At 32.5% G+C, this 15,249-nt stretch overlaps 2 protein-coding genes across 2 annotated transcripts in view; one reads left to right on the forward strand and one right to left on the reverse strand.

Annotated features, from left to right (window-relative positions):
• Positions 1-15,249, forward strand: part of LOC135836550 (uncharacterized) — a 77,854-nt gene that overhangs the window by 2,907 nt on the left and 59,698 nt on the right. The gene's annotated exons all lie outside the window — the stretch shown is intronic.
• On the reverse strand, positions 430-4,190 carry LOC135836548 (uncharacterized). The gene is made up of 3 exons (XM_065351442.1): positions 4,019-4,190; positions 3,720-3,911; positions 430-3,621 (listed from the first exon to the last, which is right to left on the reverse strand). The coding sequence occupies exon 3, from the start codon at positions 3,608-3,610 to the stop codon at positions 812-814; it is 2,799 nt and encodes a 932-aa protein (XP_065207514.1). The 5' UTR covers positions 3,611-3,621; positions 3,720-3,911; positions 4,019-4,190; the 3' UTR covers positions 430-811.

Here is a 15,249-nt window from a genome sequence, read left to right on the forward strand (position 1 = left end):
GCTGCGTAAAAGTTGAACCAATTGAGTTTTATGTAAACAACTCGACCCTCGAATTGGCGAATGTTTCTTGTTTTTCAGTTACAAAACTATACTTGTGTTGTGATCGTATAATCGAGATGTCTCATTTTACATTTCAATATATAAATAAGTGGGTGCTTACAACGCAGGTTAAATACGAATTACTGGTAGTCGGTAGGTAGGTAGGTAGGTAGGTAGGTAGGTAGGTACATACGTACGTATAATTCCTCGTGTTACCTATAACTCTTGAAAATTGAATACACAAGAATAAAAATAAATTTTCTGGATTTGAAATCTGAAGAGGTTGTTCGTAAATTGTAAAATTCATTCGTCGTCAACTCAAAATGTTTCATGCAAAATGGCAAAGTTAAAGCAAAAAATACTTGTTTATATACGAATTACGAAACGAAATCATTTTAATAAAAACGATGTTAAATCAAACAATATCAGTACAAAGATGAACTAACGAGTGCATGTTCGAAGTCAAAACTTAAAATAAGTACCTACAAAACGAAAACAAAAATAAAAATAATTTTCAACTTTTAAACTTACCAATATGATTCATACAAAAACACTTAACGAACCTACCTAAGTGTAAAACAACAGAATTCATTTCATAGTAACTACGCAGGTACCTACAAAACTAAAAAATGTACTAGATTTACATTCACTTAAAATGAACACGTCCAAATTAAATAAAAAATACATCGGTATACTTAATTCAAATAAAAATAAAAAAATCACAATTCAAAATCAACTCCCTACAGAAACGATAAAATTCAAAAATCTGCTTTTACAACGTACGTCTATTTCCAAAATAACTTTCGCGACAAATTCTGATCATATTGACGAAGTGTTCTCCTTTGTGCTTCTTTTTGAATTTAGCCATTTCAACCAAATCGTTTTCAAAAAACCAGTCCATTAATTTCGTCACATAAGAAGAATGGCAATTCTTCTTCAACAACGTGCTAATCGTTTTGATATTCTCGTAAGCATCAAGTTTCTGAATCTTGTACTCTTTTCTTTCCTTCGGCGTTTCAAAATACCAATTCAGAAGTACATCTATCGAATCAAACACAAAATTTTTCTTCAATGTGCAACGATATACTCGATGATGTTCGTCATACGTTTGAAAAATGCAATCTTTGAATACACGTTCGAAAATATCATCAATTGGTAATTTCCATTTCAACTCTCGTACCGATTTTTTGTCTTCTATATACCAATCCATCAAAGATTGCCATCCTGAGTGACCGTAATTATGAAAGATTTCAGCGATTTTCGGCTGCAGATTATCAATTAATTGCTTCTTCAATGCTCGTCGATCTTCGTTTGACTGAAGAAATATGTCGATGTGTTTCTTCACCTGGCTCAATGCTTCACCGTCGAGTATCATTTGTTGCAGTTTTTTCATATATTCTGGACAAAATGCGAAATTTTTTTTCAATTCGTTCGCCGAATCTGTATCATCAGCAAAAATATCGGCAATGATCTCATTCAAAGCATTTCCACCATTTTCTGAAAAAATGCGTTCAGCTTTATACGTACCACTTGATGACAACCAGATATGTTTTTTATATTCTGATACGAGGTTTGGCTGTGATAATAGGAGCTCCATGAGCAAATCATTAATCATTGAGGGTGTCCGATACCACCAGAAGCAATGGTGTCTCAAGTTGGCTGAATTAAATACCAAATTTCGCATGAACTGAACCGATTCAGGGGATTTAGGAAGGCATAAATTCAACAACTGATTTACATCTGCAGGTTCCCAGTAATGAAGAAAACTATTAAAACGACTTTTAACCATATCTTCTACAAAGTTCAGTTTGAATTTCTTCGCTTGCTCGGCATCGGCATTTGAAAGACAACAATCGAACAACATTTTCAGAAAGAAAAAATCTTTACGTTCAATCACTCTCTCACATCTATCTACGAAAAATCTTTCAGTTATTAGTTTGTTTTGAAATTCAGTCAGTAAACGGATATTACCAAAACATGCCTTCAAAATTTGTTGGAGAAAACATACTTTTCCGGGTACCATAAATTCTTTGCAATAATCATACAAATATATATTTTTCGTGAAATTTCGTTCAAATTCTCCATCATCTGCGAGGCATAAGTTCAGTAACGATTCTAAAGCGTAGAATCTTTCATAAACGAATAATTTTTTGCAACAATTTTGGAACAATACCTTTCCAGTGAAATCTTGCTTGAAACTGGTTACTTCTTCGGCATTAGTAAACCATATATTCCACAATTGCTCCAACGCTTTCAACTTTGATAAAGTAATATCTTCTTCATCTTCGTTTATGGCATCTTTCAACACTGAATCACACACGTCGGCAAACAATGTAGTCTTCGTGAATTCTCGTTTAAATTGAATCAAATTATCGCCATCACTTAGAGACCATTCATTAAATAGACGTTCCAGCTTCGTTAATTTAACATCATGGATCTGATCAATTAATTCTTCGCAAAATTTTCTGAAAAATGGTCCTGTAATCATTTCTTGTTTGAGATTTTCATTCGCATATTGGAGCAACGTGTTTAAAAAACTTTCGTCTCCAGCTTTTTTGAACCAGTTCAACGTTTTTTCAAAAATTACATGTTCTTGATTTAGAATATAAGCTCTGAAATCATCACCGGCGCTGGTCCAAATTTCTGTTAAAATAGCGCCAGGAACATGCGAATCTAGCAAAGTCGTGAACACAGACACAAACTGTTCTTGAGTGATGAAATCGCGAAAATCGTACCACGTTGAAATAACTTCTTTATAATTATTATCATCTTGTAAAAACAGGTCTATTATCTCTACAGCTCGAGCCATATAAACCTGAATCAATTGATTCTCAGACAATTTCATCAATGCTAGTTTTATATACGAATACGTATCACCATCATGATCAATCAACCAGATAATATTCTCGACTTGCTCTTCCGCATTTAATCGATCGAAAAAGGGCTCTTTCGCCGACCACCAATATAGAGCCTCATGTCGAAACATGAACACATCCAGGGATAAATTTCCTTCCTTGGGCACTTTATCCAACTCTTTTCGGAAGTAACAGTTCCAATAATAAATCGACGCATCGTCACGAAACTCGACATGATCTACGATATTTTTCGTAAATAGCAACGGTGATAAGCGATCAATATCATCTATCAAAGAATAGTGACATAGAATGTGATACTTTTCAATCTCGCTAAATCTGAGAGAATTCAATAAATTTCTAGCCGTTGCTTTACGATTAATGGTGCCATCTGAATACCAAACTATATCATTTAAATCGTAATACAATTCGTTCTTACGTCCATTACAGCGGAGAACATCATAGGATAAATAAAGAACCCAATCTTTCAATTCTTCTTTTACTTTCTGAACTTGGGTCTTGAGAAGTTCTGTAATGCGTTGAGGAACTTTCAATTTCTTCATTGATTCGAATACATGGCGGATTAACGGAAAATCGCTATTTTCGTCATTATGGTTCGCCCACAAAATACTAGGAAGATCTATGTGTTTCCATAAAGCGACTGCTACGCATGTAGATGCGATTTCTTTCAAATTGGGAATGCGTACTACTGGAGCCATTTCAATTGATACTAAAAAAAGAAAAAAATTAGATACTTAGTTTCAAATTTAAACTAAAATAATAGGTACACCATTATAATGTACTGTACACGTGATCTGCACAACTTACATCATTTAAATGTCGATGCTCGATGATATCGTTGTTTACTGCGAACCGAAACAATAAGTAGGTATTATTTGAATCAGAGCTGAATGAGAACTTCAGGAATCTTCCTCCTTCCGTTGAAATCAAATGATATTATTCGCCAACAATTCGAATCATAATTGATAACTGCTGGAATTACCTTTCCGGAGGCAGTCACTATAGGTAACAATATCAAAACTAACGCATTAGTCGTGTAGTTCACTCAAACACAAGATAAATTTTACAAGTTATAACTTGATAATATGTATGTACTGAGTACTTACCAAGTGTTCCAAATTCCAATGATGTCTAGTTAGTTGTTTCTAAAAAGAGATGAAACTCCAAAGCATCCGCAACCGCAACATCATTACGATATAAGAAAAATATCTATGAAAATGCAAGTTTTTTTTATCAAATTATTTTGTTTTAATTTTCAACTTCACGGAACTACACGGAACGCATGTAGTAGGTAAACAAAAAAAAAACAATCGATTGATAACCGAGATAACCGATAACCGGTTTGAAAAAAAATTGAACGTACAGTGTTGCCACTTCATGAGACCAATCTTCCTCTCGATCTTTTCAAAAAAATTAAATATTTATTTTCATTTTACCTACCTCATGATTTAGATTTTTTTTTAATCATCAAATCTTCCAATCAATTTATTTAGAGCTTTCTTAGTAACTAGGTATATCTATCAAATTCATGATCAGATTCGAATCCAAAATGAGACTAGAATTTCAGAATCCAAATCTTAAAACTTGGATTCAAATTTTACCTTTTGATTGTTTTAAAATAAACTTTTGCTTTCGTGAATTTTGCACTTTCAAGTTTCGAAAATTCAAAGAAGAATTTATCAAGACCATTTTTTCTTTGAAAAAAAATAAAGGTAGGTACCAAATTCTTTCAGGAAATGAACCGCAGCTTCTTTTCTAGAATACAACCTACATAAAATCATTTCGTAATCTTAAAGTTATCACGTTTTCGAGGGCGTTTGAATATTTGATTTTCAAGCTTCTTTTTCCCTGAGAGGTACGATCGTGCACTCAAAAAGAAAATAATTTTAAAATGCCGCCAGACTAAAACATTTTTTATTTTCGACGATACAGCCGTTTGAGATGTTTACTTCTATGTAGTTTAGATCTGCCTACTTGAAAAAACCATCAAAGAATCAAAAATGATTGATTTTTCAGCTTATAATGTAGCTCTTCTCAGAAAAACGCTTACATCGTAGATATCATACTTATCCTTTCTTTCTCTAACAACCAAAAAAATTGAGAAGTCGACACTTGAAAATGGAATAGGTAGTGAAAATTTTATTCAAAAATACCTAATTGTGCGTATACGTAACTTTCTGAATAAAATTTACGAAACCTTTTCTCGTCATTCTCATTTTCCAGCCCCTTTCACATAAAATTACTCACAGGTTGAAATAAATAGGTGTATGGATATTTTGTAATTCAAAAGTGAATTTGATACGAGCTCGAAAGAATTTTCATACGATGCAAATTATCCCATTAAATTAATTCGAAAATGTAGTAAATTATTCGCGAATACATCTCCATGTGGTAGTTTTAGGAAAACCGCAACTTGGTTAGTAATCTCATACAAGTTCAAATATTTTATTAAATCGTTGATTCCCTTTTTACTTCGTAGAAACGTGTAACAGAATAACAGAAGAACGAGGAAATGAACCTACAAAATTCAAGTATGTAGATAAGTAAAATTAAAAAAAAAATCTATTCATTGATTAGGTATTATTTTTTTAAAATAAATAAATACATATGCGTTTTGTTTGTTGATATGTATTGTATTAGAAGGTACTTATTGGTTTCCTTCTGATTCATCTTTTTTTTTGTACCTATTCAATGGAAATTTAAAGAAAATTTTTACTAAAGAATAAATTGGAGTTCATTTCGTTTTTTGTTTTTGTTTTTTTGTTTTTTTTTTTGAATAAACATTTAGTCGAATTATCGATATTGTAAGACAGAAAAAAGACAAGTAGGTAGGTAAATGGGTAAAGTTATTTGTGATGAGCTACGCATTTTTCCGAAGTAAAATATAAACAGTTTGAAAAACCACTTTCACATCGGAATTCCAGCTCGAATTACCAACGTTGCAGGAAAAAATTTCATTTTATGGTAATTGCGTGGTATTTACTGGGATATTTTTTACATCTGAAATATGGTTCGACGATATTAATATTTTTCGAACGAGAGTAGAAAAAAAATCATCGAAATATAAATAACATAACATCATCGTTATTCAAAAAAAAAAAAAAAAAAAGTTTTTAAACAATGTCGAACACGTAGAACTGACGTTGCCGACTTCAATAAAATTCGTCGATAAAATATATTCTTTGTCAGTATGTAGCAGAATATCTTTCGAGTTTGAAAAGTGAAAAAAATTCAACAGTAGAGGAAGAAATAAAAATAAGGCTAACGAAAGATACAAAATCAAACTAAAAATAAACTTTTTTTTTACAGTTTTATTGCTTCAAAAAATATTTACTTTGAAAATGATGGAATTTCTTCGTTGGTTGAAACATTTATTTTTAATCACTTTCTTCCCGTTCACTGTTTCATTATTATAAATTACCATTACCTAGGTACTCGTTTTCTTTCATGTAACAATAAGCGCCTTGGAATCGATTATCATAATGATAAACAAGAAGGTGTTAATAAAATTGCATACCCGGTTCGCCGCAAATATGCATTAACGAAACATACATAGGTACTAGGTAGTTTGGTACGTCATCCTTAATTAACTTATTACGAATTGAATAACAAATTTTTAACGAGTTGAAATTTTTTTACGAATCGATAGTCATAAAAGTGTGCTTTTACACAACATTATCGTTCAACTCCCTCGTGCGACTAGCAAAATAAGTGGATACAAGATAATGTACAACGTTAGCGTTTAAAAAGGTACAGGTGCATTTATTATACCGGCAACTATAGCATACTAGCTACTTTTTTTTTATCTCACTATGCTGCTCGTTGTGATTTTACATTAAATGCTTTTTATATGAAGATTTTCATCGCTTCAGACAAACACGGGCGCAAATTAACTCGCCAGAAATTTCAACGTTGTTTTTAAAATCATTCGCGAACTATTGAAAAGTTTATTTAAAAGATAACCGAGTTGGTTGTTTGTGTTCGTGTTGCATACTCTGCGTCGTCGTCGTCGAGAGTTTGCCTCGTATCAGCGCTAAACATTTACCTGAAATTTCAGCTCACGAATAACAATATAGTGATGTTCTTTAGCAGAAGAAAGCGCACAATAGGTGTGTATTTCTAACAACAATAACGTATATCTCATTATTATATAGATACCTACCATTTCTGCGCATTCAGCGACAATACCCTCTTGAAATTTTCATCCCATATACTAACATATACCTACACTGTAGATAGCTTTTTTACACGAGTATTTTTGCAAACATTACGAAGCAATTGTTTCGTGTTGTTTTTTTTTCAGCGCTCTAGTATGCTCTTCGTTTTAATTTTGTCGACAAAAATAATGTTTTGTGATCGGGTTTTATTCGAGTTAATAATTTTTATCGATGGTTTACAAAATAAACCATCTCCCTAATGAAGTTGATTGCGTTTTTTTCATTTTATTTTTTTTTTATCTATTTCAGTTTATCTCAAAGTTGTCAAGTGAAGTTTTAAAAAATTAGCACGATTCTGTGACCATCCGGTCATTGATGCTTCAAGGATTATTTCTGTAGTTATGTGGCCTTTTCAAAAACAAAAAATCTGTGAAAATCATCCGAGCTCGTATATGTAGGTAGCAATAAATTTTACTCCTCCCAGGTTTTTTCTGCCCATAATTTGTTGCTTCTTATTCCTATTTACAGCAGTTATTCGATAAAGGACAACACAAGTAGAAATACAAAATTTACAACATCGCTGTGAAAGCCTTCCTTCAAAAATTTTCCCGGAAAGAAAAAAAATCGCCAACAATAAAACAGTGATTCTGTTGGGAATTTATGATGAAATGTTCGAACGGTTATTTATAATGATGGTTTGAAAATAAACCAAAGCTTCGATGATTTATTATTTAAACATTGGTTCATGTTTGAAAACACATTTTCGTAACGTTCCCAGATGCTTTTAAATTATTTGTAAGATTTCATTTCGAAAGTTAATTTTTAAAAAGTATGTAGGTACCTACTCGCAACAAAAATTATAAATCGTTCAATGCTCTACGTCGATTCTCAATTAACTGCGCGATAATTTTCGTGAAATGGATCTCAATTAAATGACGTCGGTATTTTTCATTTCATGTGGCTCGACTCGAACGACGAACGTAGCTTTTCTCTTTATCTATACAAAGAAATATCCTTATAAAATGAAATTCCATCGCTGCTACGGAATTTCTCTCAATACTCGGTATACTGACTACATTTTCGTCTCACTCTCAACTAGTTATCCATCTATGTAGTACACATAAGAATTAATTCGAGTAAAGCTTCACCGCAAATGAAAGTTTATGTCAAAGTATCAACTTTTGTAAAATCGTAAAATCTCTCGCCTCGCGTCGGGATATAACTTCAATAAGTGAAATTAAAAACACAATGTACTCGGTATCTCTATACCTATCTAGCTACGTGAGTAGGTATAGTAGATATATAATTCCATTACAAAAATCTTTACAACGTTGAGGAATACTCTTACGCATCAAAACAAAAATATAGAGTGAAAAAGCATATACACGAGTTATTCATCGTAAAGTTGACATTTTCATTTTGCAAAACGTCTGCATCATATAATCAGGCGAAATGTTAATTCCATAACGCGTAGAAAAGTTTTCTATATCAACGAATTATTTTCAACTTTTTCAAACAAAAGCAACGATAACTTTATTTTAGGCAACTTTTTACCTTACCCACATGAATTCGCTGCGTTGGTAATTTTTCTACATCTGTTTCCATTCTAAATTCGCGTTGAAGGTTGAATTCGGATGCAAAACTAATTTCCAGCATTTTTTTTTTTGTTTTTAGAAATTGATTTTCTATGTTTTCTGCACTTATATATTATATTTAGCCATAGCATCATTCATCATCCAATAAGGACGAGCTTCATCTTGTTACAACGATGATGAAACAAATCTACTCCTATACCTTAGCTTTTCGCGTGACTAACGCCAATTTGGTTGAATTTGTAATGTATAAACTAATAAACACGAACGTCTCGTAAAACTTTTTCACTTTATGTGTAGGTAATTTGAAATGTAAAAGCATATAAAATTCACCCTATTGATGATGTTTTATTATTCGTGTACAATGCAAAAAAATGATGTATTGTGTGTTTTTTTTTCACTTCTATAATGTTATTTAGTTTCATAGCGCAACACGTTGATTTTTAAATGAATTATTCATACTAAAAATAGCTACCTCACTTCTATTGTACTGTACCTAGTTACGCCTGCACCGCGCACTTTTCCCCTGTTTGCTCTATTCATAGAAAATAAACTGTTGCTGGACTCGCGCGCGAATTCAACTATCGAAATTTAACACTGCACCGTACCTCGTTTTTCCCGCAAAAAAACGTGCTTCTGGTTTGCTAAAAAGAGCGCTAAACTGTTGCTCATAAATCATTCGTATCTCGTTAATGAAGAAATGTCTACATTTATTGTTTGCTCGTTGATCATCGCCTTTAATTCATTTGTCGTGTAATCATTCATTTTAACGTAATACCTTTAGCTTCGTATTAGTCAAGTTGAAATTTGATTGAAGGAGCTGAAAATGATGCAGTAGGTGTGCTTTACATGTACGTCATTCATAATGTGGTGGGAGCTTTCTGCTTGATGGAAAGATTTTCGAGTGTGTTTATTTTTTAATATGATTACGACGACGTGATGTGGTATGAGTGTTTAAGATGATGAAGATATTTTTTTAAAAAAACATTATGTTTTTTCCCCAGTAACTACAAACGATGATAATTAGCTCTGAAGAGAGCTGAAATACCTATCAACTCTTTCAAAGCAAATTCCCCATCGGTTCCAAGTATTCTGAGGCCTTTACTACAATTTTTCGAGAATTTTTTAATTATCGCAGAAGGTGGGGAAATTAATATGGACAGCTAAAAAACGAGCTCCAGCTTATTCTCGATCTGTAAAACGAGTTTATAGATTGGGGGTGTTGGCTAGGTGATAAGAATAAGAAACAATAATTTGAGCAAATTTCATTTCCTCCACTACCAGAAAATTTCGATTTTTCGAATTTTTGGTCTACTCTTCTGATTCTTTGTAAAGAAGTTGACCTCATCAACAGTCTGACAAGCGAGGTGTATCCCAACCAGCAGAAAATTTTTCAGACAAAGCTAAATCGAAAGGGTCATGCAAAAAATATGTAGGACAGGACATCACCAGCTTAAATTCTAAAAGCAAAAGTGAATTTTTCAATTTTTTGTTTTGACGAATCGTTGAAAATATGTTCACTAAAAATTTGAAAAAATAACAAAATTTTGCCTAGGTAATCGATCTAGAAAACTGAAATTTCATGTGTTCTCTATTTTCGACCCTCCAAATTGATTGGAAAGGGTTCCGAATTAATTTCAACTTTCAAAAACCTGCTGAAAGTTCCAGAACAGCTCAAGAGATCGAAAACAGGGTACATAGGTATATCAAATTTTAACTTTATACCTAGGTTAATTTGGTGAAGTTGTGACTTTTTTGACATTTTTGATCCAAATTTTAGAAAATTTATCAAAAAATTCAATTTGGCTTTCCAAAATGCTGACTGATGATATAATTATGTAACTAGATCTAGCTACCTATTTTTGCATGCTCTTTCGATTCAACTTTGTACAGTTCAAAATTTTCATTGTGGGTATAGGTACAAATTTATGAGTTTTCAAAGAGTTTGGGTTTTTAAAAAAACTGAATGCTCATACATCAGCTTTTCAAGTGTCCACATTAGTTTTTGCATTTTGCATCCTTTAACTCAGGAGAAATTCAAATATACTGAAAAAATCAAAAATCTCGCCGAAGGCCACACAATAGCTGCAAATTATGAAATTTGGTTTGGCGGAGTCGATATCAACTTCGGAACTGATTTTCATCAGTCATCACTTTTACTGCAAAAGTACACTAAAAAAAGAAACATAATATAAATTTTAGAAAATTTCAATTTTTAGATTTTTAAAATAATAGGTATTTCATAGCCATAGTAAGGTACATAGTAGTATATCACACCTTCTCAAGAAGTGTTTTTTTAAAATTTTGACCTCCAAACCTCATTCCAAAAGAAAAAAAAATGGGAAAAGTAGGTAGCTAGTGAAAATGGTGAAATTTTTTGGGCTTTTTGGTTAGAACCTGAAGTAGAAAAAAATTGAAAAAAAATTGAAAAAACAGCTTTCTACTTTTTTTTTGGTGATGATGATTATGAATTTTTTGGAGATGAATCACAATTTTTTGCATTGGAGTTGAAAGAAGGAGAAAAGATAAAATTGTTCTGATATTAATTTTTTTGATAATGCAAAATTTTCAAAATCTGAGCCGAAATTAGGGCTTATTTATTGCCAAAATTGAACCTATTTTTCTCATGTATTTTGGAATATTTCAACTACATTTCCAGCTGAAATTTCAGGGTGTCTGGTGAATTTTTAATAATCAATGATAACCAACAATTCTGAACAAAAGAAATTTCACTTTTTCAACCATGCCAACACTACTTTACAATCTACAAACATTTCATTGCCATAATTTTTCACTGGCCACCCTGGATTCTACCACCTTGGGAAGAACCGAAGATAAAGATTGACTTCGCCTAATTTTGGGGAAAACCAACATAGTGATGTAATTAAAAGAGCTCATCATCAAGAATTGATACATAATTACCAAAATTGAGTTGAAATATTCACAGATGGATCAAAATGTGCCTCATTTGTTGGATGTGCAGTGCTTAGTGACAAGTTTGGTGTCATTTGATATTCTTTACCATCATTTTACTCAATTCTCGCTGGTCTGCTGAATTATTTGCAATTAAATTAGTAGTTAGTTCAACAAACTTCAATCATGCAAAATAAATCTCTCATTATACTTGACTCACATCAGCTATACACAGCTAGTGCACTTCTTTGCCTATTGAATCCGCATCATCATTCTCAACATCCACTGGCTAAAAAATAATCATTTTGACTACACTTCCTTTCAGTCCGGTTACAATAGGGGCATTTGAGCGCTCTCCAGCAAGTTACAGAAACCCCCAGCAATTACAGAAAACGTAAATTTTTTGTTGCAGTTTTCTGTAAAATTGCATTAGTCTGTAGTCCATTTTGATTTTTGAGTCTATCATGAACGCTCAAATCAAAAACTCTAATGTTTTACATTTTCTGTAAATTCTGCAGTGTTCTGTAGAATGCTCGAACACCCCTAATGGTATGGATTTCAGGACATAAAGGCATTGAAGGACACGAATTAGTTGACAAAATGGCAAAAGCAGCAGCCTCACTTTAACTAGTACCAAACATACCAGTCCATAGTGCTGACTTCAAAATTGTTGTGTACAACCACTTATGTTCAGAATGGTTTAATAACTGGAATTACATCTACTCATCTAATAAATTCAGATCCATTGAACCTTCAGTTAAAGTCTGGCCCACCTCCTACCAAATCAACTGCCAAGAGGAAACAGCTCTGAGTAGAAAGCGTATTGCACTCAAAACTCACACATGCCTATCTCCTAGAAAAAAGACCTCCTCCATTTTGTACCATATGTTCTGTCCAAATCACCATCCATCACATTTTAATTGATTGTTTGAAATATTGCGAATTAAAAAATGAAGTTACTAAATAGGCACATTATCAGGAATTCTATGTGATGACCCAGATACTACTGCCAACCTTTTTAAATTTCTACACTCCAGCAGACTTCTAACACAACTCTAACCTTTTTACCTGCCGTGCCTGTGGCCCTTTGTAGCAGTAAAGGCACGTTAATGGAAAAAAGTAAAAAAACAAGTAAATTTGGCCTAAAAATGTGAAAAAAATCAGTTTTACCAAATTGACTTCAAAACTGTAATTTAGTGCTTGCTTACCTTATTCTCGACCTCTTCCCTCGAATCTTCTTTGTAGGTTTTTGAGTTCGTTGAAACTGTTGAAATGGCATCCTCCCATAAGATGGTGAAATCAGCCTTTAAAATGCAGTCGAAAAAGTTTCAAGAGGTTACGTCTCATGTGAAAACTGCAGGAGATTTTTTAAAAAATACGTGGATGTATAGGTAGGTATAATTTAGTTACCTATTAGGAACCATGTTCACCTTTCAGTTCATTCGATAGAATGTTCATGCCATGCCCCACCCAAAATCCTTATCCTTATATAAACAGAAAGATGAACAAATACGTAATTCCATTCCAGTTTTCTATCTTATCTTCGGATAAAATAAAAAATTTATGACAAGAACGCTGGCACAATTTGGAGAAATTCGAATTCAAAATATCGAAAGAAGTAGGCTAAGAAGTCAAAATTGAAAAAAAGAAGGGTTAATGCGGTGTAGTGCTTTTTCTAGTTCTTATATATTTTTGCGACGAACTATGTTCGAAAAAAGTTTTTGGAGATTTGTGTCTAGAATCGATACCAAACTTTCAATGTTTTAAAGAACTTATGTTATAATAAAAGTTTATTCATTCGATAGCTTTTCAAATATACTTACTTATTGAAGATGGGCAAAATTTTTACTCGACGAGTTTAGTTGTTCGCGACGAGTTCTGTGAAAGATACTCGAAACTAAACCGTTGACATTTTTTTTTCAAGTTTTGAAGAATATTCGAGATATTGAACAAGAAATTTGGATATCGTACAGTGTTCGTCAGAAAATAATTTGTTGTTATTTTTTTTCGTGGATTGAATTTATGTATTTCCGCTGTATATTTAGATAAGTATTGCAGTTGTTTAAGGTGTAATGGTATACTTAGAAATGATAAATTACACGTTAACACGCAACACCCATTTTCTAGTGTGGCAATTATTGAAACAAACCGAGTATGCCATTAAAATACCTAAAACATTTGTAGATTTAACCTACTGCTGTTTCGCTGTATATAGATGTATGTAAATTAGTTGCAAATGAACATCCTGCAAGAAAAATCGAGCATAATATACGAAATCTGGTTGGACGTTAATGCGTTGCAATCCACGTTAATTAGAAAATCCCCTCGACAAATATTACACATAAAAGGGGCGCGTAATGAAGTAATTCAGCCAAAGGATAATTTGCCTCGATCGTGTAAACGACGTGTGAGTTCCAATTTAAGGATTAAGTTGTTAATCCGAAAAGGTTACGTGATACTTTAGCATAAAAGTCGACACCGCGAGAAAGAGAACTATAAAATTCTAATCATGTATCACATATCTCACGCATGAACAACTTCAGCGATTAAAGTCGTCGAATTGACCCAAGGTGATTGATAGCGAAAATTTTCTCACGTTTTCCTGTTATTGATTGAGAGACAGCGAGTTATAAAGATGTAGAAGTGACACCTATTGGCCAAAAGTTTTTTCCTATTGTTGTTTTATTTAACACTCGAACGAGCCGGGTAAATGTTTTGCTATTTTTTTTTTCAACTTGGAACCCTTTTAAATCAATAATTTAGAATTTAGATGGCATCGGACGACATTTCGCTGTCATTCTGTCGGATTGTATTTATAGGTATCATGAATGTCTGCCTATATCGCTAGTAAACTAAATTTAACAACATGAGAAAGACTTTTACGTGTGCATGTCGACTTGAGGACTTGATATATTATTTTTCACTCGATCAAGATGTTGAATTACGTACTCGGGTTCAAAATGGACTCGATTACGGCGTGAAACATATTTTATACCGAGTTTTCTTTTATTTTTGAAAGACATGAGACGAATGTTTGAGAGAAATTTGAGTTGACTGATGGAAGGTGTTTGAATGTTGATGATGATATTATGTTTGGATGATTCGAAAAGCTAACATCTCTACAAAAAAATCATATTTGAATACGAATTTGCAAAAGTGAAAAGGACCAATTTTGAATTTAAAATGAAAGAAAAAACTCTGGACTGATTTTTTATTTGTTTGTTCGTTTTGTTGTTTTTTCAATACCTACTCGATCTTACTAGTTGCTTCATGCAGCACCTATTTCTTCAGCTGGTACGTCAAACGTCTGCAAAATTTCTCTTCTTTTTAATGCATAATATTCATCACTAATCACTTTACCTGCCTCAACTTTTAATTACATTTTCATCATTAAAACTTTATTACATTTAATTGAAAAATTTCCAACATTCTATACAAACTGTAATAATGGAAAAACCAAAGGTGCGAATTGATTTTCCAACGAAACAATGAAAATGCTTAATAAACGATTATAAAGTTGATAAAAAGCGAAAAAATATTTCTCGAAACAATTTTCAATCTAAAAAACTTGTTAATTGGCGAACAATACGCCAACGCGGCAGAATCTATTCTTTCACGAGAAAATAGATAGGTACCTCGCTAAATTAAATTTTTTCCGATTTCCCGATATTATTT

Source organism: Planococcus citri, chromosome 2, assembly GCF_950023065.1.
Source record: "Planococcus citri chromosome 2, ihPlaCitr1.1, whole genome shotgun sequence".
In the NCBI taxonomy this organism is placed as follows: Eukaryota; Metazoa; Arthropoda; class Insecta; order Hemiptera; family Pseudococcidae; genus Planococcus; species Planococcus citri.